The sequence below is a fragment of the Scleropages formosus genome, chromosome 12, assembly GCF_900964775.1.
Source record: "Scleropages formosus chromosome 12, fSclFor1.1, whole genome shotgun sequence".
Taxonomy (NCBI): domain Eukaryota; kingdom Metazoa; phylum Chordata; class Actinopteri; order Osteoglossiformes; family Osteoglossidae; genus Scleropages; species Scleropages formosus.
Window position 1 is genome coordinate 12,145,591 of NC_041817.1, and position 25,973 is coordinate 12,171,563.

The following is a 25,973-nucleotide window of genomic DNA, read 5'->3' on the forward strand; positions in this document are numbered from 1 at the left end:
ATTAAGTCCTTCCTCTCTTGATTCATCTGTTACATTGTGAAACTCACATAATGTATAGTATGCTTATGTTACAAAACTGTTCAAAACGGACATTCCTCCTCAGATTATGAAAGCTCACATTAGGAATTTTAAAACATACAAACAGGTCCAAAATGTTTATTTAGAAAAAGCCTGTATTTTTCACTTCACCGTGTTTACCCTTTAACCTGACAGATGGCGGTAAAGTGTACTAAGTATAGTAGTATGACAATATCCCATATGCACATGGGTTTAATCGGTCAACAAAATTGGAACTGGACTTTGTGAACACAACATATCTTTACAATTAATAATATATGTTCCACCTGTCATTAATAGACAAGAGCTGTAAAGCACCAGCGTTACCTATTGCACCACCATGCTGCCCAAAAATTTCTTAGAAATTTAACAAAAAGTATTAATTTCAATGTAGCTCGAAAGTTAATTAAAGAAGTTCAACAGCATTTTATTTATTTCAGCTGTATTTCATGTTGAACCTAATAAAATGAAGGATAACTAAGTTTTTATTGATTGTAAAGTATGGATAAGAGTGATCCAATTATTTATATATTTTGCACACACAGCAAATAAAGACTCAAAAACCAAGGCTTGAGTTCCACAAAAATGTATTTAGACCACCCATTTGGTCTGGCAGTAAACTCTTCAAACTGGAATGTGTTTTCATTTGACACTCTATCAGAAACAGTTGTCCTTCAGTGCCAAGAGAATTTTTAATTAACAAAATCCATATTCATGACAAACACTAAAAGACATAGTAAATACATTATATTCAGACCTTTACACAACACATGAAAACAGTGTTCTTGGCAGTCAACTTACAGTTCAAGATACAAACAGGAACATTTTATGGATTTCAGATACTATTTCCAAACACTTACATAGCAATAAAACATTCTTTTGTCCACATTTATATTGTCATATCATAAATCTAAATACACACCTTTTAAATATTACTCATTACTTCCTTTCCCACTCTCATGTTTCCTAAATATATTTGTTTTCCATTACATTACTACACCATTCAAGGGACAAAAAAAAATCGCAGACAGAAAAATAGAATTCATCTTTAAAGAAACTGAGAGACACTTAAGGTTTTTGTTTATTTTAAAGCCACAGATTCCCACAGAACATTAAGTAACTACCCTGTGACCAGGCATCCCGCCCCAGTGGAGCAGAGTCACGGGGCTGGAGGGAGGTTCATGAGGACACACACTGACACCATGCACAGTGAAGGGAAGGACCTCGCTACACACACACACACACACACACACACACACACACACACACACACACACACACACACACAACACACTAACAAACTTAACTGAGACAAGGACGACGGCCACGCACGGCATGTCCAGTCAGGACAAAACGGAACGTTTCTCTTGCTCATTCCTACTGGTGTTTGTCTCTGGCACTTAGTCTTGATAACCGTGATAGTCCTAAAAAGGGACACACAAGCCATTTTCTCAGGTGGTCACTATGCACCAGAAATGCTCCGTGATTTTGAGCTTTGAGCTGATGTAACATTTAGTCATAAAAAACAAGATGAATCAGATGACCCAAATGAAAGTTTAAACGATGAATCAAGTATTTACAGATTTGCCTTGATCCTCCCATCTCTAAGCAGTATCCTTTGAGAAACACATAAAAAATAATGGAACGTCCAGTTACCTCTGTGCCATGGTTATTGATCTTTTTAATAACATACCGACATTGACTGAGTATCTCATTGTAACCCTGCAGTTCATTTAACCCCCATGTTCAGTTACACATTGTCAGAATTTTCTTTTTTTTTTACATGCAAGAAAACCATTACAGTGAGTAATATGCCAGAAACCCAGGTTGTTTTTTTCCTTTATTTTCTATTGTATTTGTCTTTTCACCAATTCACTTTGTCATTTGTATAGAAAAACCAATTTTCTCCCTCTGAATTTACAAGCGAATCCCTTATACCTGTTTACTAAGTCTGAATTAAATGATGCCCTACCTCAGGTGCAATGTCATAGCTGTTGTCAGGATCAGCCTGTAGCTCTCCTGCATTCTCCATCAGGGCCTCCTGGGACATCATCTCTTCATCCTGTTCGCATGAGTCACGCAGGACACAAGGGTATAAATTTGCTCCATTCATTTTTTTTTTCATTTAAAAGATGACTCCATTTACACACATTTTCTTAATTAAAAAACCCTAACAATTTTTTTTTCTCTTGAAAACTGCTGAGGTCCAAATGAAATAGTTTGCCCATATCAGTAACAATGCTGGTAAATTTCTCTAAAAAGTACACTACAGTTTATATTAGAGAGGGCTTAAAAACAATGTGGCACACACATGGTCTGTTGTTGTCTTTACAGTGGAACCAGCTGGATGGTTTATGGAGGGAGGGGTCCACAGTGACACTGGAACCCCTGACATGTCACATGGTTCCATGTGCCCAGCAGACTGCTGAGCTGCTACCTCTGCCATCTGACTAAGGTCTCACCTGGTGAACTAGGGGCAACTGGCATGCTGTGCAATATTTCCACATCTACACTGAGACTGCAATAACATTTCAAGGGTCATGATCCCTCTGTCCTGGCCCCCTTCCCATGATGGAAATGGCAATGATGACAGGAGAAAAAGGCCACACGCCTCCTCTTTGCCAGAGGTGAAAACCAGCCAAGAAAGCAGCTGCTCTCAGTTCCCCACAAGCTTCCTGAGGAAGGTGCTGATGGTAGCAGATTTATTCTCTGTCAAATTTCAGGCTTGTCAGCTTTCTTCACATGACAGTAAATTCAAAAATGCTGCCACTTCCATAGCAGTGTTTTTGTGAAACTGCTAGTATTGAAGGGGTCTTCAGGTCAATGGCTTTTGGTGAAAACTGAATTCTGCAAAACAAATCCAAGGCAGGGTAGCACTTATGACAGGCCTACTATTGACTTAGTACAGAGCACGGCCCTGCTAGACAGGGCTGCTGGTTCTGAGGACAGACCTGGCAGCCAGAGGTTCCAGTGGTCATGCAATGGGGCCAGTCCTCCACTTATGCCCTGTGGCTCTTCAACATTGCCCCAAGGCAAGTCTACAGGACCCCCAAAAACAGACCCACAACATGGAAAAGGTGAAACAGAGGAAGCTATGGCAAACGCAAACTTCAAAGATAGTTCTGAAGTCAGTCCTTAGTTTATAACACAAAAGCTTCCACCAGTGAGGAAGCATATTTAATCTTTTGCAAGGAGCATCACCATATTAAGAGCAGCAACTAATGAATGGTTACAGTCATTCTTTGGTTCCCTACATCAATATTCCTAGGACAGGGAGCCAGTTGACTAGTCAAAACTCTCGTATCTCTGAGGGCTAGAAATTCGGTTGAAAAGAAATAATACATTCACATTGATTTATTTAGCAGACACTTTTCTTCAAAGCAACTTCCAATGAACTCTTAGTGTTATAGTGTTATGAGCCCACACACCTTATTCACCAGGGTGACTTACACTGCTAGATACACTACTTACACTGGGTCACTCATCCATACGTCAGTGGAACACACTCTCTCTGTCACTCACACACTATGGGGGAACCTGAACAACATGTCTTTGGAGTGTGGTAGGAAACCAGAGCACCCAAAGGAAACCCACACAGACATGGCGAGAACATGCAAGCTCAACACAGACCGAGCGGGGATCAAGCCCTCGTCCTCTCACACGACCCTGGCTCTATGAGACAGCAGTGCTACTTGCTGTGCCACCGTGCTGACCATACAGCATCTTCTCAGTACAAACGTAAGTATTTACAGAACATCCAAAACAGAGCTTTCAATATTCCAGTAACTCGCAACAGTAGTAGAGGGTTTGTTTTTTCTATTTCAATTAAATTTGTTACCCATTTTATTAATAGCGGGTGGGTGACTGCATTACTCCCATGAACAGCCTCTCTGCAGTGATATGCCTTTGAGACAAATATAGAACACTAGGTGGCTTGGTCCCAGTATTGCTTACTCCAAGTCAATAAAGGACACCCTTCACAAACAATCCTCTCATTTTATATTATAAAGACACAGTTCACTTCGCACTGCACTATTCCACGGATTCACAGCAATGGTGTGAAACACAAAAATACCAGCAATGAAGATTTACAGTCAGGTTATTATCTAGTTACTGTGCAAACTAGTCTGAATACCAAGGAGAGCTGAGAGAATGCAAGGGTCATAAATTATGCACGGCGCTTATTTTAATTGCCCATTTGTGCAAGCGTTTACCCAGAAAAAATACAGTATGCACATGGGTCCTGCAATCAATAAGTTTTATGCCAGAAATATTTCAAACTGCTTATTTCTGGACTGCAGTCACCTAAGGCTTCAGCCTTGTGAGATTTTATACAGTATCTTTAATTCCCAATGCCAGCAACATGTGTTTTGCCTTCACCTCCATCTTCTTCAGTGCAAACGATTTAATCTTTTAATGACTGATGCTGCCGGAGAAAGGGCCACACCACGTACAAAGAAAGGCATGTTATTTTAAGATGTGTTTAATAATAAGTGGATCCTTAAAGACAAGTTAAAGGTAAGGAACTATATATACTGCATGTCCAAATTTTTTTGTTAAATTTTCCAATTTTAGCCTTATGGATTTTTTCAGGAATGAGCAGCAACAGAGCTCTGTGGAGATTGTTAATAGCCAGAGTCAAAGAGGTGTTTAAATATCAGAGCACAAGATGACTTCTGCAGTGGACCTCCCTCTGTTTTCACACACATTCTCTTGGGTGGGAAGCAAGCGAGTCAATGACACCCAGGGAAAATGAAACGCCCCGCTCATTGCACGAGAGTGAGACCAGGAGGTATTTTTAGAGCCTCTGGATCATTAGGCAGCGGTAAAACAAGTAAACAGAGGCATCCGATCAGCTGTGAAATGATCCCACACCGCACACGTGAAGAGAGACCTTACGACCGTTACCTTCAATTACCTTCCGCTGCCTAATAATTAAGGTCAGATCATTTGTGATCACTGCACTCATTTTAAAAGACCAATTATGGGTGGGGGAGAAAGTCACACCTTTGGTAGGTATCTCTCCACCCTCTGAGAACACTGTGGAGGTTGGACTTATCCACTGACTCACCCTGACACTGGGTAGCTTCTGCATGTTGGTGGTATCTTCTACTGCCGGCAACATTCAATGTGGAAAACTAAATATGGAACAAACAAAGTATTCGGGAACTTCAGCTGTATGAGCGCTCTCATAAAAGAGGGTCTGGATCTCTTTGTGCTGCAGAAAAAGAGCTGGCAAGGGATTGCAAAGATAATGGTTTAGCTGTCATCCAAGTGCTATAATATTTTGCCAAAAGGAACCATAAGATAGAGATCTCTAAACTACACCCTCTATGTTTCTGGCATTATGCCATTAAAATAAATATTTCTTACAGAGTTCCAGTGGAGAAGTGCCAGCCATACCTACCACCAATAACAGGCCTCTATTCTGACTTTTGACCTTATGACAGCAGAATGGACCCACTTGTTGGTCCCGTTCCCGTTGTTGGACCCACAGGTATAGTAGTGAGGCTGGCGGGCAATTGCAGAGACCTCATCGAAAGTTGTAGGCATGAGAAGCCAGGTCTCCTAAAGTCTTTGTCCTCTAGCAAGCCCCAGCAAAATGGCTGCAATTTGCTTCTCAGTCTAATCTGTGACAGCAGGAGCTGGGGATACAGTAGAGCTTCAGCACGGAGACCATCTGTCTCTCTCAACATGTCGGCAGCGCTGCTACACCAGGAGCTCCCCAATCCACGCTCACGACCCCTGGCTTTTGCTGGTGACGTGTGGTGACGCATGAAGAAGATCATGCTCGTTCTCTCCAACACACACGCACCCAGCCACCCACACACATGCACACAAAGAGTACACTCACACATTCTACCCGACTTTGCCAGAAAGAGCATCGGCAGGATCACTGGAGCTCACGTCTCCTCTCCCGCAGAGGATGCTTCGTTTCATCATTATCAATGCCAGCGATAAGCGTTAGAGAGAATCTATCCTGCCTTCCCTTTTCCTTCTCATAAACTGTTCATTTTGAAAAAGCACTTTTTCAAAACCACAAAAAACTGAACGTTCTTCTTAGAAGAGCTGAATGATCTCAGGCACAGGCTGCGCTGGTATTGACTTGAATTTAAAACGTTGTCTAAATCTCTGCTGTAGCCTTAAATTACAGTTATGCAAGGTTTTGCATAATTATTGTTGGAACAGCTGAAGAGGTGGCAACAATGAGGTACACAATTATGCATGCAAGTAGCAGATCTTAGGTAGACATGACCAGCAAGATGTTAGAATCAGGCATCGTGGTACTGGTTTACAGTAAACTGTTACAGTGTGATGGCAAATAAATAAATAAATACTTGAACAAAAGGTTACAATAAATTCAATGTAATGTTTGAAGTTTGTAATCGCCTAATGAATATGGAAAAATGAAGTTATGGTGTCTCCCCTAAGTACCTTAAATCAAACCGCTTCCATGAAAATCACCCCCTCACCTGCTTGCTTGCATCCTTCTTGACCAAACCTGTTGCAGCAGCGATGCTTCCAGCACCTTCCACAGTCTTATGGGCGACAGCTGTCACTCCTGTTACCACAGCCCCACCCACTTGAGACACTTGGGACACCGTCTTCTCTGCAACTGTTGGATTTCAGCACACACAAAGACTACAGATTCACTGCTATTTTACTGCCTCAGGCTTGGCAAAACCTTAGGCAATGTACTATAAGAGATGTCAGTAATGCTTGTACTGAAGGCTCAGCTGGAAATAGGGGGCAGCTGGTAGTGTGGTATGGGAGGTACAGTGGCGCAGCGGGTTAGGAAGGGTCCTGCTCTCCAGTGGGTCTGGGGTTCAAGTCCCGCTTGGGGTGCCTTGTGATGGACTGACATCCCGTTAGGCTCCGGCTCGACGCAACCCCACTCAGGACAAGTGTGTGTGTGTGTGTGTGTGTATGTGGTAGTGTAGTGGTTATTGCTGCTGTCTTTGCACCAGAAGTCACAGGCTGAAATACCGCTTCCAGCTGTAGTACCCTTCATCAAGGTACTTACTACCCTGAATTGCTTCAGCAAAATTGCCCTGCTCTGCAAATAAAATAATTTTATGTAGCTTAACACTATAACTTGCTTTGGAGAAAAGTTCCAAATAAATGACTAAATGTAAATCCCTGAATGCATCAACAGCACGCCGGCCCAAATTAAAATTTCTTCACTTTCCATTTATTCTTTTCTTCTTAATCACATAGTGCCTTTGGGTATCTGTGAAGTTGAGTTAAACACACACACACACACACACACACAGAGAGTCTACATCCGCTTTTCCTGAGCAGGGTCACGGAGAGCTAGAGCCTTATCCAGCAACACAAGGCGCAAGGCACCCCAAGCAGGGCTCGAACTCCAGACCCGCCAGTTGAATTAAAGATGACTACAAATATTTTTCTATAACAAAAAAGGACCTGTATGCTTGGTTGTAGGCTTTTCACAGTAAAAGGTCCATGCTCAAGTGAAAAACAAGGACTAGTAACAGTTCTGTTCATGTATTGGAGTGCCAGCTGTGTAGAAAAAATATACTGAAACATGGCCTTAAGTGAAAACCCCTGGTGTATTCATAGCCCACAGGAATTTTAATTGAAACAGCATTTAATTCCACGGCGGCACTGACATGTAGAAATAATTACCAGACACACTTCACAGGCCATGAGGACCGGTCAAACACAGATGTCTGTAGAGGACAATTTCTCCTCATCTGTCCTTGAAATTCTAAATGCAATACCTGTGTATTATTCTGCCACTCAGTTATGCCTCTAGAGGCCTGGGTCTAAGCAGTGTCAATGGGTATGGAACCTCTGCTCTCAGCCATTGGTGCAGCCCGATGTCAGCCAGTCAAGGCTTGAGGAGCCCCATCAAATGCTGACGGCAGGCTGACTTTCAGCTAGAGATGGCCGTAGCGCATTGACTTATCACTACCTTCTCTGCACGCCCCTGCTTCAGACCTGAAACAATCTGTTAGTATATGGAAGGTGTAAACTAATGCAAACCAAAGCGACCCGCCATAATCAAAAATTCATATTTCTGTATTGTATGTATTACTAGCATAGAGTTTTCAGACAGTTTTCATCTTCCCCTGCATTACAGGCAACTGTTCCTTTTAAGTCCTAAGGTTCTGTACTTTACCATCAAAATCAAATAGAAATATTTAAACAAATTTATAATTTCATTGGACTATACACTATGCTGACAAAATGAAAAAAATTTAAATTCAAAGCTGCAATTACCTTTTCTCTTGGAAGAGTGTGCAGTAAAAATAATAATAATGAAACTTAATTTTTCTCCAGCTGTTCAGAAATTATACTTCCAAAAGTTTTATATCACATGTAAAATAGCTCTTTAACTTAATTGGTTTCATGAAAGACAAGTGAAAAAGCATAAAATGTATGGTCAAATACATTCATTGAAAGAAATGGCAGAGAGACTCCCTGAGAAGATGTACTGGAACAAGTCAGTGAACAGAAGTCAAAAAATGAGCTCACGATCATATCTTATCTGAAAGGTGGATATAGCAATAAAACCCAGCTTGTCCACCAGTCAGACTTCAGTAGCTTTTTTCTAGAACCTGTAAAAAGGCATGTCGCTGGGTATAATTTTGTCGACGGTTTCATGACTGCATTGTTTAAAATACAGTCACATAAAAATACTATTCTATAGCTTGTCATGAAAAAGAAAAAAAAAAAACAAAAAACAATACAAGGTGTGTACCTGATGAAACACCGTCCTTTGTTTTGGTGCCTAAAACAAGAAAGGAAAAAAATGAAGGACAGTCAGCTGCAGATTCACATCACTATAGCAATGCATTTGTCAGTCACCAATGTGTGCAAGAGGAAATTATGTAATACGCTAATAATGCAAAAATCGATGATGTAACATGTTACACACAAGATAAATAATGTAATATCTTCTACACTGGCAATAAACATGGTAATATGTTACACATGGGCAGATGGTCCATGTGGTTTTTGGTTCAAGATGCATAACATCTATAAACGGCACTAGAATGGTCAGGTGGCTGGTTTCAATTACATGTAGCATACTGAGGGTTAAGGAAAAGATATGTAACGATGGAAAGCGGTAATGAACCACAGCAGGTAGTGTCCTTGACTAGCACTGTCGCCTTGTAGCCTGGCGCTAGCTGGTCTGAATCCCAATCCTGCAAAGTACTTTCCTAAAACTGATTCAGTAAGAATGTCCTGCTATACAGCCTGGTTAGTCACTGTAAAGTTGGTTATCCAAGACTGTATCTCGCCTTGGGCAAAGATGAGAGGAGATGTCAGATGAGGTTATTATTATTATTATTATTATTATTATTATAAAGTGTCATTTTTCCCGTGTTCAGACACGAACCCACAAAGATGACTCCTTCCTTGGTCTTGCCCGCGGCCTCGCTCACTCCCTGCTTGGTCTTCTCTGCGGCCGCCACCACCCCGTCCTTCGCCTTGGAGAAGCCCTTCATCAGCGCGTCCATGTCGGTGCGGCTCTGAGGGCGGCCACCGCCAAGTTACACCTGGAGGAGCAGCTCCCCGCGGCACAGCCAGGCTCTCCCACACGCCGGCCTTGGCCATTGTTTAACACTATAATATAGTATATTCTACTCTCCATCGCATCGCAGGGCGACAGTACAGTCAGAAATGCAACAGCTGAACAAATACACGCACGGGAGCGCACCGGGCGGGGTAACGCCTCGAACACCTGTCCCGCTCCTGCACAACAAAGACACTCTGTCCGCGACACACACACTCAGTCTTAGCGCAAATAATATATATACACAGCTTGTTTGACACGTCAGATGTCCGTTGCACATGATGAATATTATATACACCGTGTGGAACGTTCACGGGAAATTAAGACGAAGCACTGTGTGTAAATATTCCAATTAAAAAGTTGCAAACACCTTCATTTTTAATGATCGTGCTAATTAAAGGATTCCGTGAGTGATGGTGGAGTGTTTCAAACCTGTGGATCGTCGCACACACCTGTTTCTCTGCTCGCGCTCCTCTTCGGCTCTTGACTCTAGCAGTTATATTATGATTTATGTATATATTTATAATATATGCGTATTTTTTTTTCCCGGAGCCCTTCTGGTGCTGTACGTCCTCTACCTGGCGCTTCAAGTCTCACCGGGGGTCCAGATTCCCTCTCGAGGACGGTGGCGGAGCGCGTGAGTCAGCGCGCGGTGCTGGTGCTGGTGCTGATGCTGAGGCGGCTCGCGACGCGCTCGGCTGATATAACGTCTGCACCGCCGCGCGCACGCCGGAGACGCCTGATTTGTCGGGTGCCGTCGTCCGTGCGCACCACGCCTACCCGGAGGAATCCGTTCACGGTAATTGCGTGCGATTTGGCCTTCGGTTTATCACTTTACAATCATTTACTACATTGCTATATTGTTATTGCAAGAATGTAGGCGTCGCCAAATGCCACTCTCAGATGATCAGCACGTGCTGTGTAAGAACGTACGCAAGCGGGTGTGTCTGAACCCAGGACAAGTGAGAATCCTTACTAGTAGGTTGCTTCATTTATTTCAGAGGCATACATGAAATTTATCACCATTTCAAAGCTTTTCAGGTAGTGGGGGGAGGAGCAAAAACATGAGGATTAGTTGAGTTATACACAAATGTTGTGGAGGCATATTCAGCTTTCTCACAAGCTGGGGAACATTTTGACATGCCCTCTTCTTATTCCTCTGACTTGCATTGATTGTAATTAATAGTACATCATTTGTCTTTATTATTATCATTGGTCTTTTATGTAGACACACACACACACTGTCTGAAACCGCTTGTCCCAAGCAGGGTCATGGCGAGCCAGAGCCTGGCCCGGCAACACAAGGCACAAGGCCAGAGGGGGGAGGGGACACACCCAGGATGGGACACCAGTCCGCTGCAAGCACCCCAAGCAGGACTCAAACCCCAGAGCCACCAGAGAGCAAGACCCAGCCAAACCTGCTGTGCCACCACACTCCCCATGTAGACATACATCACAACTAATTCATTTATTGTCAGTAACTGTCCAACACAGAGTCACAGTGATCAGGTCACTTACTGTATATCCCAGAAATTTAGGGGGCAAGACAAGGTATACCATTTGTTTGAGTAAGTACCGGTAAATCCAAGTATGATTTCCAAGGTAAGGGAGGCTATGGATGGTGTACATTGCTCTTTGCACTATGAAAGAGGCCCAGATGAACTCATGGAGGACTGAGACCCTGAACTGAACCTTAGTTCAGGTGCTGCAGGCCAACACCATTACCCATCACCCAACAGAAAGCCATAAATTTTAAAATAAAATCTTCATATTATTATTGCCCAATTGTTTTATGGTTTAAGAGTCATAGCCAAAGATGTGTCCATTTCTCATTATGTTTCAAGGGAATTACTTCACCCAACAACGGACAAGTTCTCTTTTTTACTGGCTCTCTTTATTTGACTCCGTTTAACTGGGTTAACTTTACATGTGAGTGCTTTTGTTACAGAGTGATTAACCAGCTGTTAGACCATCAACGGTTTGTTGTAGTAAAGAAATATTCAAGTGTAGTCCATATGCACACTACTGCTCCAATAATTACAGTAATAACAGTGGGAGTTATATTAAATGCAATTAAGGTTTTGTTTTTGTCAGTCATTACACTTCTGAAATTCTACCTTTAACCTTTGTGCGATATGCAGAATAAATGAACATTTACCAATTAAATGACCTGTTTACTGAGCTCCATTTTTTAAATTATATGTAAGATTAGGAATGATAATTCTGCAAATACTCCTTAGAAGTAATTTAGGTAAGCACCTGGATCAAGAGCACAACATTAAGACCCCTCCCTACTTAATAATTGATGCCACTAAGCTCCTTGCTTTGACAGCTTGCCTTGCAATCTCATCAGTATCAAATAACATAAAATATTTTACCTACTCAATAAATGTTTCATTGACTACAGATGTACTGTCGGTATTAGTAGGTATTACGTTAATGTCGCTATTGTAGCTCACCTCGTCCTCTCACACAAGCTCCACTCAGCAGAGCTCTGAAAAGCATGTCACCATCCCCCACCCCCAACCCCCGAAGGCTACGCTCCTTGGTCACTGGTCACGCCTCTGACACCGGCTGCTTCATGGCGGAATGAGTGAGTGGCTACATTCAGTTCAGAGCGGCAGACTGTCTTACTACCTTCCTCCGGCTCTTTTCAATATTACAGTATGTATAAGATAAGGCTATTGCTTAGCTCTAGTTTAATATTTATTAATCTTGGGAACTCTGCATACAGCACAATCTGTAATACTTCTGCAAAATATCTGGCAACTAAATAAATAAATAAATACACACATAAATAAATAATGACGTGAATGGATGTAGGCTTTCTGAGAATGAAAGGGGTTGTTTTTCTGGAAATAGTCTTAAAATAGTCATCAGCTTCCTTGTTTGAATATACTTTTGAAGATGCTGCAAAAACATATTATACTTTTTTAAAAACCTGAGTGGCTTAAGATGTGTAAGGTTGACTGTATCACATTTTCTTATATTATAAAGATCCAAAGACAGATCAGTTTTAAAGAAGTCTTGCTCAGAGTGTTTTGTGAACCAGTACTGTGCACATCACATCCTTTATTGTGACAATATGCAAACAAGGCATTAAGGTACAATTCAAAGAAAAAATTAATGCAGAGACATACAGGGCTTTCTGAAATTGTAGAAGGATGTTCAGGACAAGTTTGTAATTCATCCAGGTCCATGAAGTTCAGAAGATGTGCGTGAAGGTAAACCATTTTCGGCACTTACCCATGAGACACAAGTTTAAAGAATAATTGTTTTTAATTACACATTACAATTTAATGTTAGCTCTGTAAAGATCCTGAAATGGTTATATACATATTTCTTAGGACTCCATAAAATAAATTCACAGAAAAAGCTGGAAAAAGCAGATCACTACCATTTTACAGATGATTCATAATTCCAAATAAAAGTAATGGGTGGGGAGGTATGCCTATATTTGTGATGTAAATTTGTAATATGTGTAGACTGGAGATGAAAGAGATCAGGTAAGCAATGGGTGAAGGAGTCAGAGGCAGATGTGCAGTGTAATGGGACAATTTTTTTCTGAATGCAAGAGCTTTATGTTATTTTTTATAATAATTTACAGTGGGTACCTTGCTGGTAGAACCATGTGTATGTCAGTCTCCAATGACAATAATACTGTAGCAGAACACAAAAAACCTTTCATGTTTCATCTTCATGCTTTAGAGAAGAATTCAGACTTAAGGGGTAGAAGGAACTTATGAAATACAATGAAACAGTCAACATAAGCAAAATGTCAGTGAAAATAAGACAGGATATTTCAGAGGAGAGCTTGGCATGTGGTTTGTGTGCCATGTCATGACACAGAGGGGACTGTACATGCGGCTTTAGTCTGAATACTGAGCAGCTGACTACAGTGCACCAGCAATGACAATGGTAGAGTGGATCTCATCCTGGCACCAGATGCCCACCCGTAGGAGGTGAAAATGTGGCATTCCAAGAATGAGCACATTTTTTTGGAGTGCATAAACTAACAAGTATTAATCTTTCCAGTGTTTAATTTCTTTTCACAAATTAATACAACTGTTCACTGTATCTTGAATAGGCTGTGTCATGCTATGCATGTGATTATGTTAACTGCTACATGCTTTTAAATAATTTGCAACAGGAATACATTTGAACGAGGCTGTTTATCTATAATCCCAAATGGACAAATGCAGGACAGCATTGTTCATGATATGCAACATATGCTGTTGCATAAGGTACAAATATTGCCTTTGATCAAAACCGAACGAAGCAGGAAACAACATGACAAAAGACGTGCATTATAAGGGCAACGGCATCAATTCTTCATTTGTCAGTGTCAGACACAGCTCAGTATCATTGACTTCTTTATTTATGTATTAGAGTGTATGGCTCTGGCAAGCCATGCAGCAAGACTGTTGTGCCACATACACAACATTCGTTTTGCTGGTTTTCCTCCCCGCTGGCACAGTCCACAAGTGAGTTTTGCATAAATGTGACACAGCTGGCTCTCATCCCACTAATGAGAGCCGTCAGAATGAGATGGCCAGCTGGGCTGTCCGCAGGGGAGAGTGGAGGCGAGACACAAGACAGCGGGAAATAGAGACAACGGGACAGATTATGTGATGCTTTCGTTACATTTTGTGTTTCCTTGCTTTGTTTCTTTTAAACAATTCTCTTCCTTCTTTTGTGTTAATGAAGCTGGGGCTCTGAGATGCCCTTGGTGTCAGAGTCACATGACTTGTTCTTTGAGGTGTTCTTACATAATTTACTCCATGTGGTGGACAATGCAGGCTATATGCTGTAAATCCCACCCTGCCCCACAGTTCGCTACAGAGAAGCGGGAAACGAGGCTTCTGCCGCACAGGACACTGAACTGAATCCTCTCATGCCCCTCTTGTGTCCAGAGGAACAATAACTGTATCAGATGCTAAACTGGCCTAGGATATGAGGAGGATTTCAAGATAACTTGATCTACCTTTAGTTTGTGTGGTATCAGAGAGCATGAACTGCCCTGATGCCCATCCTAACCCTCCTGTTCTCTTGACTCTTATTACTGCACTATTAACCTCTTTTGGATCTTTGGAGTTGATATAATCAAGACTTAATAAACAGGTTACTTTTACCTACTTCATGTGGCAAATTGGCATCTTCAGTCACAAAGGAATTCTCTACTGAAATATACATTATTTTTATACTGATAACAATGAAGAATTTCTTTTTCCCCTTGCAGAAAAAAAGTAAATTTCTGAGAGGCAGCAGCAGTCATTTCATGTCCATAATTTGAAATAAGTCTTCTGAAGAGTAAACAGCCACTTGTGCTTCAGCTTAAATTGGTAATATGACTTTATCAGTTCTACTCAGTAAATGAAATAATATATCCATTATATAAACGTTGACTATATAGGTAGGTGTATAGCCTGAGGATGCTGGGAATTGATGCCATCTCTTGCTTTTTGTGCAATCTGAGTTAGTGACATTGTTCAGGAATGCATTATAATTTTTCTGTGAGAAATACTAGGAATATAACTTCATGGTGTGTCCTGACATTTGCAAGGAGGAAACAATTTCCACGGTGCAGATGTTCTTGCCCTGTACAACTAGGTGCTCTTCTTGACTTCACTCCCATGGTAATGTTTTCGTAGACCTCTGTAGCAGTGCAGGCTCTGGCTGGGGTGAGGATGTGGCTGCGTCCTCTGCACCCCTGAGCGGAAAGAAAAACTTGTAGAAAAGGGTGACTGGGGCAGCTGATAGGAACTTCATGTCCTGCCTTTGCAAATGTTTTCCACAGTGCTGGAGTACACACCAAATTCCAAAACCCATTGGGCCCCATTCAAAGGTGACAGAGTGAATCCTTTGAAACAGGAAGCAGACATCCTATAACATGCGTCATATGTCCTGGACAAAGGTATTTAAGTCAAGATCACCTTCACAGGGGCTGTAATGATTGGATGATGAGCTGAAGATTGTAAAAGGAGAACTGGACTTCTGGTGAAGGGCTCATACTGTGACACCAGCTCTGGACTACGACATGAAGTGGACAGTACTGATGTCCCTCTTTGTCCTGCACAGTGCCCTTGGTGGTCTTGACATGATCACCTATAATGAGACAGCGGAGCAGCTAATCACCAGAAACAAAGCAGCAAATGTGACAAAGCAAAGCCTTTTCTCTAAAAGCATGCGTCCAGAGGGACCTCAGGCCAATGCTACAGCCGTCGCAACTGAAGCTCAAGTGGAAAAAAGCAAGGCTCTACCCAGGATTTTGTATGTAACGAACCGCACCGCTGACTTTATGAAGCGCAGCCGGACTCTGGAGAGCAGGATTGCCCCTTCTGGATTTCTTGTCTCCTCACAGGGAAACAAACATCAAGGTGGACTTAGACAGACCCATGACAGAAGAAGTGCTGCTAAACCCAGTTTTGAAACCTCAAGGGGCAAGTAAGTTAGTACAAAAGTGTATTCCCACGGGAAACTGTGAGGAAAGTGTTTAGGTGGGGCAGGTGGGCAGGTTTGGCCAGGTCCTGCTCTCCGGTGGGTCTGGGGTTCGAGCCCTGCCTGGGGTGCCTTGCGGTGGAATGGCATCCCATCCTGGGTGTGTCCTCGCCTTGCGCCCTGTGTTGCCGGGTTAGGCTCCGGCTTGCCGCGACCCAGCTCAGGACAAGCGGTTGTAGACATTGTGTGTGTGTGTTTAGGCAGGGCAGAAAACGATGCAACTAAAAGAAATCTTTAAAAAAACTGCAAAATACCGAGTTGTAGAAATGATATATTGAAGCATACATGGATGTAAAAAATGCAGAGTAGGGGATTTGTGTTAATAGTATTTAATAATGCGATAACTTCAAATACATTCAGGGCAAGGTTTTCAATTAGTTTGAAAAACGTATAATAGAAAAAATAACAGTATAATTTTTGAAAGTATCCAGCGCAAATCATTTTACACATTCAACAAGTCATAGCTAAATTCTGTGTAGGTGACATAATCACCTCCTACAATGTTCTTGTGTGATGAAATGTCAGTTTTATTTTTCTTTTAGTGGAGAAATTGCGGTGTAGATACTCTACTGAAAAAGCGTCCCAGCTTCAGTATTTGCCCTCTGCATGACCTTCCTGATGGATTGGTGCCATTTGAGAAATAAAAGAAAAACGGTTCGACACAAAAAAGGGGGAAGCCTCAGAGAGCACATCACTTCACTGATGGGGCTGATTGGTGTTCCAGCAGGTTAAGGGTGTGGTGCAGTTGCAATGGCTGTGTGGAGATGCCGGGAATTAAGTGGTCTGGATGGGTTGGAAGAGACATCTAGGGATTTCCAAGCCCCCCAGGAGAGGGTGAGGAACACAGGATGTTGCTGGAGACATCTCCCCATGCAGATAATGTGCCTGCGTTCTTTTCGGGGCTGGCGTGGTCTCCTGCACGTCCCTACCTCCCACATGCTACATGCACTTTCTTCATTTTTCATTCACTGTGAGTCGCAAAGAACCTCCAGGGAAGATCAAGTCCCACCGTGCGTGACTCACATAAGGGAAGGACAAGTGGAGAAACGGGCTGTCATTCCTACAGCACCACCACATGGCAGCATCGTGGAGAGACAATTCGTCACTGGACTGACAGGTTTTGTTCATTATGGCCTTGAAGGATTTCTTTATCATCCATCCGTTTCCAGAAACTGCTTTCAGGGAGCAGGGCTGCACCGGCCCAGAGTGAATCCCAGTAGGACTATGAGGCATAAGGCAGGTACACAATGGAATGGACATCAGGCCTTCTCAGGGCAGTAACACACAGCTACACTCTAAGGGCAACCTAGATTTGAAGCACCATGAAGAAACCAGGCAGACATGGAGAGAACTGCACAGAGACACGACCGGATTCAAAGCTGCAGTTGTGTAGCTGTGTTGTGCCACTGCACAAGCATCCCAACCAGTTTTTTTGACACCCTACACTAATACACTGGCATCACAGCACTGCTTCGGCACCACATATCGCTGGGATGGTTGTACTTCTTTAACACCGCAGATGAAGATGGCATTGAAAGACGGTGGTTACATCACACCAACAGTACAATGATATTTCAGTACCCCACATGCACATACAACCCACACTCAGGATCTGTATTTTTCTTTTTCCATATTAGGAATATTGTCAATATGGGTTTAAATATGATGTGTATTGATTTGAGCTATGTATACATTTGAGTAGAACGGTTTTTCCATCTCTTTTCTCAATAGCAGCCTCATTGGGAGGGAGGCGACAGATATTCACTTGTGCATCTTTTTGTGCCTGAAAGGACTACATTTTTTCAATAACAGTAATGTTCTGGAGAGGTCAATTTCAAATACAACCATTGTTAAAGTTTGTATTTACAGTTGACTAAGTGTAATATAATTATGGGAATAGGCTAAACTGTAACAATAAATTTGCCCAGAGCGGAATAATAAGTGACATTAGTTTAAATATCAGATACTAGAGAACAGTTAATATGAAAGTCTGAAGGAAAGGACATAGAACAGAGAGGCTCACAAATTAAAAAAAATATATTTAAAATTGTAAAATACACACACATTATCTGAACCGCTTGTGGGGAAGGGGACGCCAGTCCATCGCAAGGCACCCCAAGGGGGATTTGAACCCCAGACCCACTGGAGAGCAGGACCCGGTCCAACCCACTGCACCACCACGCCCCCAAAATTGTAAAATACCACTTTGTAAATACTGCAGGATTTTTCTTTCTCCATTCATCTTAAAATGCTATAAAAATAATGATTTAATACTCATATTAAAATGTTTAATGTGCAAAGCATGCATTATGTACTGTCTATTATTTGCATTTCATGTTTTAGATTGGAAACCATGCTGTACACACTAGTAATTAATTTAATTTAATTTAATTTTTATTTCTTTCTACAGAAACTGGTGTGCTTACGTACACACTCGCCTCTTTCCGACAGCGGTGATTGATTCTGTGGCATCCTACCTGCCCATTCGAACTGATCCGTGTTACTGGAGCAAAGATGGCTGCGCAGAGAGGTCAGCTTCATGACCATAGCAACTGGCCGTACTGTTTACACCGGCTCCATGAGCCGTGAGTCAGAGCTGTGGGCCTTCGCGTCGTAGAAATCACCTGTGCGTCTGACTGAAACAGCATTCAATATTATGATCTGTTTTGATCTTTCAAAGGTACCAGGCGATAAGTCGGCCCACCTACCGTATAAAACACAAGATTGTGACATCCCTGGAGTGGAAGTGTTGCCCTGGGTACCTGGGCCCTGATTGCGAGCCCAGTAGTGAGGAAGCAACAGATACCTTCATTCCCCCTCCACTCTGTCATGTGACTGATGCATATGCAAGCTTCTCTAGGTAGGTTTTCATGAACGACATGTTCTCAGGCAAATTTGCTCTCCCCACAGCAGCGAAGACAAGTCAACTCTTCCAGGCAGATGAAGCAGAAGGCCGGACGCTGGGTGGTTCCGCGAAGCAATCGGCTCCAGCTGGAAGGCAGCAGGTCACTGCGCCTTCAGGTAGGACTCCAAGCTGCAGAGCCTTACTGGGTGGAACTGAGTTCATGCTGATAGATTTGTAAATGACTGAGGGGGGAGTTCATGTGACCTTAGGGGCTGGAATTCATGTATGCTACAATGGATGAATGGTTTGTTAGTTGTAGACAAACAGAAAGCTCAGATATGAAAGAAAACTGCATGAGCTCACATTATTCCAAAGATAAAACTCTAGCATATTTTTGCAATATGAAACCATATATAAGAAAAGTAATATATTTCTCAGTATAGACAGTATATGTTTTTTAAGTAATTAAAAAAGTTAAATCAGTGCAATAATATGTTAAGATTTTGGATTATATACTGTATTTTACTGTATACTTCATTTTTGTCATGAATTGGATTCTTTTAACCTTTCACGTCTTGCTCTGGTTTTTGTATGTGTCAGTAATAAACCAGGAAATGGCTGATTTCAAAGAGCAAACAGAAAAAATCCTCACACTCCAGAAGCAAATGACAAATGTGATGGAGAACATGGATAGCATGAGGATGTCTGTTTCTTCTTTACAAGGAAGACTGGGGATAAAGGAGAGCGATTACGTACAGTCCACTGTTAATGGCGAGTTATTCATTTTGATCTTTCAGAAATCCAATGAAAGAATACATTCAAAAATAATGGTTGCATTTTCAAAACATTTTTCACTATTAACTTTTGCTTATGAAACAACTGACTCTCACAAAACTTCTTGCAGATTTCTTTAATATAATTAACATGAATTCATTAAGATCCTAAGAACAACCAGTCATTTTCAACTAACTCAGATGAAATACAAATAGCAATTCAAAGTGAAGAATGAGAAGGGCTCATCATCTCCACATAGTTGTAACAGAGAAATCGGAACAGGAGTTAATTTGTGTTAATGTTTCTAATTCCAGCGGTAAAATCCGAAGCAGTCCAAGAAATTATCAGGGACATTGTCCAGGAACAGATAAAGCAGTCACAGAATACAATGAAGGAAACCATCTCTGGCATTTTCAAAACTATGTCTGCACTTTCGGTGGACCTGGAAGCCACCAAAGAAAGTCTACAGCAAATAAACGGGACAGTTGCCCAGTTACTATCATCCCATAAAACACTGAAGAAAAACAACAAACAAATGCAAAATGACATCCAAAGTCTTAAAAATGAAATATCTTCTGTACAAGAAAATGCTGTCTTTCATGCAAATAAAACAACACAACTGTTCCATAAATATAGTTCCCTTGAGCGCAAACTAGACCTTGAACAGCAAAAGGCAATACAACTCTTCAAGAGCATAAATCACAGCCTTTCTCAAGTAAAGGGTATAGAAAGTGATAACCTTGAAGGAGTTTTACCAAATAGGTCAGTAGTCCCTGAAGAACATGAGACCATTATGTTAAGTAGGCACATGTCCAGTCTAGGTGATACTGTCCGGAGCCAAGCCCTGACTATCATGGAGCTACAGCAGAAACTCCACACTCAGGATATGAGGATTGGCAACCTTTCATCCGTGGTGGGACGACAGAGACGACTGGCTGACACCACCTTTCAAACACTGGCTGCACAATGCAGAAAAGAAGTCCTAACTGAGCTAGAGCAGATTCAGGGCCACATAGACAAGATTAATCAGACTCTGTGTGACAGGGCCGGTCCCATGGAGCTCACAATGAATGCTGTTGAAGAAAGGATCAGTCACATGTCCTATGACCTTGAGGAGCTCAAGCCTCTTGTTAACGGACAACCTTTCTCAGATGTTACTGGGAATAATACAAAAGAGATCTCATCCATCAAATCTCGAGTGGAAGACTTGGCTGTTGCTATCAAGGTCTTGAACAGGAGTGTTACAAATGTGGAGAAGATCCAAGACAAGCTGACAAATCAGACCCAGGAGAAAGAAGAAAAATTAGAAGAGAGATTTGCAGGATGTCAAGATGGAATTGAAGATGCCCTCAATGACACCATGACTGTCATCAACAAGGCCATTGACTCTGTTAAAGATGATTACTACATTCTACGGACTAACTTTGAATACACGAATGAGAAAGTAAGAAAGATCTCAGATGATTTTGGTGAAAAACTGAAAAGTTTAACAAATTTGAAACTTGAGATTGATTTTCTGAATTCCACCATCCTTTCCTTGCAAAGCACAATGGAGGCATCTGGTGTTGTTTCAAATGTGTCTGATATGCATTTTTTTACAGTCCCCATGGATCATGAAAGCAAACCACAAAATTTCACTCATCTTTCCCAGAAACTGGAAGATGCACTTACTCAGCTTGAATATCACCAAAGAGCTATTAGTCGTTTGCAACAGGCTAATTCTTCCAGTGACTGGGGGCAACACAGACTACGTCTGGGGAACCTTGAAGACAGGCTGAATGTCCCAAATGCCAACACGACCTCAGCTTTGAGATCAAAGAAAACCAAACCATTAATGGAAACTGGCCTTGCCTGGAAATACAAGGATCTAGACAAACGACTGCAGCAGCTTGCCACCCAGACCTTCAATCTGACGCGGGAGGTTTTGTGGCAAAGAGGAAGCGCCTCACATGCACAGCAGACCTGCCAAAATGTGTCTGCTTCCTTGGACCAAATGAAAGCTAGTATTTTCCAAATTTTCCAAGAACCCATCAACCTCACCCTTTTCCACCAGGACCTGGATCAAATCTTGGAACCAGAAAGTCAGGCTCTAAATAAATCTTCCCTCCCATCCAGTCCCTCTGATTATTTAATTTCCATATTGAATCACTTACTCAAGGATGTCTTCCGGCTTCAGAAGCATGCCCTGAATCTGGATAAAACATTGGATAGCATGTTTTCACAGAATTCCACTCCTGTGGCAGGAAGGAGTCAGAGAAACACAGATTCTATTATCAACCAAGGTAAGAGATTCTTTTTACAATGTTTTTTGTATATTTTCAATGTAGTAGAGATTAATAACAAGTTTAGATGCTTTGCTGGGTGTTTGGTGTTTTGAACTGCTCTTTGGATCATGTTCCAACTTGGATGTCAGTGCTAAAAAAAATCATCTTGCATATCCAAAGCAACAGTGTTCCGGTGACAGGGTGATAAATTCTTTCCAAAAACCAGAAAAACCAGTCATACAGTCAGGTTCGGTCATGTAAAAAGGCATCATCACCGGGAAACTGCTTGAACCAAAGAAAGATGTCCATATGTAGAAGTGGGTGGTAATGAGTTACATCTACTCTGTTACATATAGGATGTTCATTTGCTTTCATGTTCTTAATGTATTAAGAGTTTTTTCAATGCATTATGAGAACTGAACTGTAGTTAAAAAGGTGTTTATTTTTCAAACGAGTTTTTGGGTTAATTGTATTTCATTTTTGTGAATCATTTCTTTGAATTTTTCTTATTTGTATTTACTAAAAAGGTTACACCCAAGGTCATGTTATGACAAATTGTCACCTATGACATACAAAGCTAAAACTGCACATGACCTAGGACAAAGTCTTTATTTAATAATAATAATAATAATAACAATAATAATAATACACAGCAGACTGTGGTCTTTTTTTTGTTTTGAATTTGATGAAATAGAATAGGGATTTTTTTATTTCATTTTTTAACTTTTATTTATTTAGACAGTCTTATTTTCAAAGTGACCCCGAGCTTCACAGATCCTCTGAGCTTCACGGATCCCTTGAAGCTCATCCACAGGTCCCAAGGGGTCCACAGACTCCAGGTTAAAAATCCCTGGTTTAAACAATCCAAGGGTTAAAAATATTATTTAGCAGATCAATGTTGGATGCGTACTGACACCAGATTCAGAACACCAACAGAACCTGAAGTAGCTTTAAAATTTTTCTTAATTAATGTTATTATTGCTCGAAATGAGTAGCTATAATGAAAGTGAGAACCAATTCATGCCTTGTTTGGTTAGTGGACCCCACGAGCTGCAGTAGTGGTCGCTGCCAGAATGGAGGCACGTGCATTGATTTGCGCCCCGGCTACGTGTGCGCCTGCCGCTTCCCGTTCAGTGGGACTGACTGCACTGTGAGGCTGGTGAATGCTGAAGCATCAGCCCCTGGTAAGAGACCGCGATCATACAATGAGTGAGTACCTTCACGATGAGACTCACTGAATTAACACTTCCTCTCTTGTGCTGCAGATTTCCTTCAGGGTTCCTACCGCTACGCCCCCATGGTCACCTTTTTTGTGGCACACACTTTCGCCATGAGTGCCCCGGGTGTGATTCGGTTCAACCACCTGTATGTGAACTACGGTGCATCATATTCTCCCGGCAGTGGGAAATTTGGTGTGCCCTACTTGGGGGTGTATGTGTTTAAGTACACGGTGGAAACCAGCAGCCCTGATCTCTCTGGGTACCTGGTCGTGGATGAGGAGGACAAGCTGTCCTTCCGGGCTCAAGATTCCAACAGTCGCCGTGCTAGCACCAGGGTCATCACTGGAGATGCGGTTCTGGAATTAAACTTTGGACAGAGGGTGTGGTTAAGACTGGAGACAGGGGATATCCTCGGTAGGTATCCACCAGTAACTACTTTCGGTGGTTATCTGCTTTACCGCACTTAATGCGGTCCACAGCCCAGAGAATATGCTGTTGCTCGCTGTCTGTCAAGCATGTTCTTATTCGGTTTCATTTCAGCAGAATTTGCAAAAATACTCAGTAAAAACAACACAGAATAGCACAGTGTTGTAAAAAAGCAGCTGCCTAATTTCTAGTTTTTTGTGGCTTTTGGACATACTTTTATCAGTTGCGGTAGTACATATGAATAAGGATGGAGCCTGAGACAGAAAAATATTGTCAGTATTGTTTTCATGTAATTTTCTTTATTTGGAAGATAATGAAATATGCAATCATAGGTGTGAAACATTTATTGGACACAAAACTTTAGTCAACCCAATTAATGTGAATAAAATCTGACCCGAATGAGGATTGTTCAATATCATTTTCAACTACTTAAACCCTCACCAGCAAAGTCAAGTTATCAGAATTCAGTTTCATAGGCTCATCATGCTATGCTCAAAAGCACATTTGTGAAGACCTCCAGAGAGAAGTTGCTGAAGCCTATCAGTCTGGACAGGACAAAACAGCCATTTCTAAGGCTCAAAAACTGAATTCAAACCACATTCAGAGCTGCATTCATCAAATGGAGAAAGTTTGGAACAGTGGTACATGTACCTAGGGTGGCTGTCCTGCCCAAATCTTTTCACGAGCAAGGCATAAAATCATTAATGAGCTCAAAAAGAGAACCCCAGCATTCTGGGAATTGCAGGTCACCCGTGCATCAACTTAAGTCAGCATTTGTGAAGAAAGGCACCGTACAAAATTGAAACATACGAGGCTGGGAAGGTAGAAGCCACTGCTCACTAAAAAGTCCATGAAAGCCTGTCTACTGTTCACCAAAAAGCAGCTGAATGTCTCTCGTTACATTCTAGAAGGATGTTTTGTGAACTGATCAATCAAAAGTAGAAATTTTGGGATGATATGAGTGCCATTACATCTGGAAAAAACCAAATACGATATTTTAGACTAACGACCTACCAATAGTCCAGCATGGAGGTGGATGTTTGGTGGCAGTATGATGGTCTGGGGGTTTTTTACTGCTGCTGTACCTGGACCCATTACTATCAATATAGGAACATTGAATAAATCTTTGTGAGTGAAAATGTTAAAGGAGAATGTCTAGCTGTCAGTCCACGAGATCGAGTTTAATTTCCTGTACTGTGATGAGAGAACCTGGCCTACAGATATAGAAGGGAAATTATAGTTGCAGTTGTAGCAGCTAAATATGAAAACCAGTCACTGACAGTGAATATGCAGTTACCTGTTTACACCTATAAATGCACATTGCATCATATTCCACACTAAGGAAATGGCATAAAAACAGTACTGCTACAAATTTTTCCATTTCAGCCTTCATTATATCATCATAAACCTCTACTGTAATAGCAAACAAAAAGATCTGATCAATTTTAAGATTAAAAAGCTGCAAAAACAGATAATTTGAAAGAGGGTAAATACTTTTCCATAGCACTGCACAACAGCAAATGTTTTATGTAGTAACGCAATCTATTAACCTGTGGGAGACTGGATAAATTGCTTTTTTGTGGTGAACAGCAAAATTTCGAGATTGTCTGAGTCATTGCACCCAGTGCTGAAGGTCATTCAGCTGTGTAAATATGCTTTCAATATTCCAGCAAGTGTAATGAATCTCCTGTTGATTCTCAGTGTCTTCCCTTATTTCTATCTATTTTGCAAACACAGTTTTTTAAAACTATAGTTTTATTGCTATATTTTAATGTGCCATAGCAGAACAATAGCATAATGTGGGAATATAAAGACTAGCCTGTGCAAGATGCTGCCTGTGTATGTTTTTCCCACACAGCCTCTGCAATATGCTGCCTGCATGTGTGTTGAAATAAATGCTTTTAATTTTAACATGACTTTTTCTCAGTTTGACTAAGTTCTTTTTCCCCTTTAATTAATTCCTCCTCCGAGCTGTTGAACCTGATGGATGGTAGTAAGTCATGTCAGTAGAGAGCTACCCGACTGAAGTCCTTATCGGCCCAACGCCTTATTTCACAGTCCACTGCTACAGCATCACAGCTAGTCTCCACACATCCTCTTTCCTCACAAAGAAGTGTCACTGAAATATCAACAGCCAGGTGAAAACTCTATGGGTCATGAACTCTTAACTAGTCTAAATGTATTTTTTACCTGACAAGATCATAAGTGAAATTTCAGATGTAAGCGCTACATTTAAATGTAGAAAGTGTCATGTGCTTAACATGTGGACACACAGCTATTCTGCCCTGTAGTACAATTCATCATTATAACTCATTTGTCTGATCACAGAAGCTGTAAGCAAA

General features: G+C 41.5%; 2 protein-coding genes across 9 annotated transcripts; one reads left to right on the forward strand and one right to left on the reverse strand.

Annotated features, from left to right (window-relative positions):
* Positions 1–627: 627 nt before the first annotated feature.
* On the reverse strand, positions 628–10,519 carry LOC108929549 (alpha-synuclein-like). 6 transcript variants are annotated; one of them, XM_018744172.2, is made up of 6 exons: positions 10,057–10,518; positions 9,428–9,560; positions 8,786–8,815; positions 6,531–6,673; positions 2,030–2,119; positions 628–1,481 (listed from the first exon to the last, which is right to left on the reverse strand). In XM_018744172.2, exons 2-6 carry the CDS (start codon positions 9,546–9,548, stop codon positions 1,458–1,460), a joined length of 408 nt encoding a protein of 135 aa, XP_018599688.1. In that variant the 5' UTR covers positions 9,549–9,560; positions 10,057–10,518; the 3' UTR covers positions 628–1,457. The 6 variants fall into 6 exon arrangements, with proteins under 6 accessions (XP_018599688.1, XP_018599689.1, XP_018599686.1 ...); XM_018744173.2 differs by lacking the exon at positions 628–1,481 and adding an exon at positions 1,490–1,673; XM_018744170.2 differs by lacking the exon at positions 628–1,481 and having other exon boundaries at positions 1,685–2,119; positions 9,428–9,636; positions 10,057–10,519.
* A 5,025-nt stretch (positions 10,520–15,544) lies between these two features.
* On the forward strand, positions 15,545–25,506 carry LOC108929444 (multimerin-1-like). Of its 3 annotated transcripts, none has more exons than XM_018743955.2 (8): positions 15,545–16,048; positions 18,513–18,632; positions 18,783–18,889; positions 19,013–19,123; positions 19,548–19,718; positions 20,036–22,003; positions 23,023–23,169; positions 23,251–25,506. In XM_018743955.2, exons 1-8 carry the CDS (start codon positions 15,642–15,644, stop codon positions 23,670–23,672), a joined length of 3,453 nt encoding a protein of 1,150 aa, XP_018599471.1. In that variant the 5' UTR covers positions 15,545–15,641; the 3' UTR covers positions 23,673–25,506. The 3 variants fall into 3 exon arrangements, with proteins under 3 accessions (XP_018599471.1, XP_018599472.1, XP_018599473.1); XM_018743956.2 differs by having other exon boundaries at positions 19,016–19,123; XM_018743957.2 differs by lacking the exon at positions 19,548–19,718.
* Positions 25,507–25,973: the final 467 nt, after the last annotated feature.

Coding starts and splice junctions, on each gene's coding strand:
- LOC108929444 (XM_018743955.2), top strand. CDS start 15,642: ATGAAGTGGACAGTACTGATGTCCCTCTTTGTCCTGCACAGTGCCCTT. Junction 18,633..18,782: donor AAAGATGGCTGCGCAGAGAG/GTCAGCTTCATG, acceptor GATCTTTCAAAG/GTACCAGGCGATAAGTCGGC. Junction 23,170..23,250: donor TGCTGAAGCATCAGCCCCTG/GTAAGAGACCGC, acceptor CTTGTGCTGCAG/ATTTCCTTCAGGGTTCCTAC.
- LOC108929549 (XM_018744170.2), bottom strand. CDS start 9,548: ATGGACGCGCTGATGAAGGGCTTCTCCAAGGCGAAGGACGGGGTGGTG. Junction 8,816..9,427: donor GGAAGGAGTCATCTTTGTGG/GTTCGTGTCTGA, acceptor TTCTTGTTTTAG/GCACCAAAACAAAGGACGGT. Junction 6,674..8,785: donor AAAGGACGGTGTTTCATCAG/GTACACACCTTG, acceptor GAAATCCAACAG/TTGCAGAGAAGACGGTGTCC.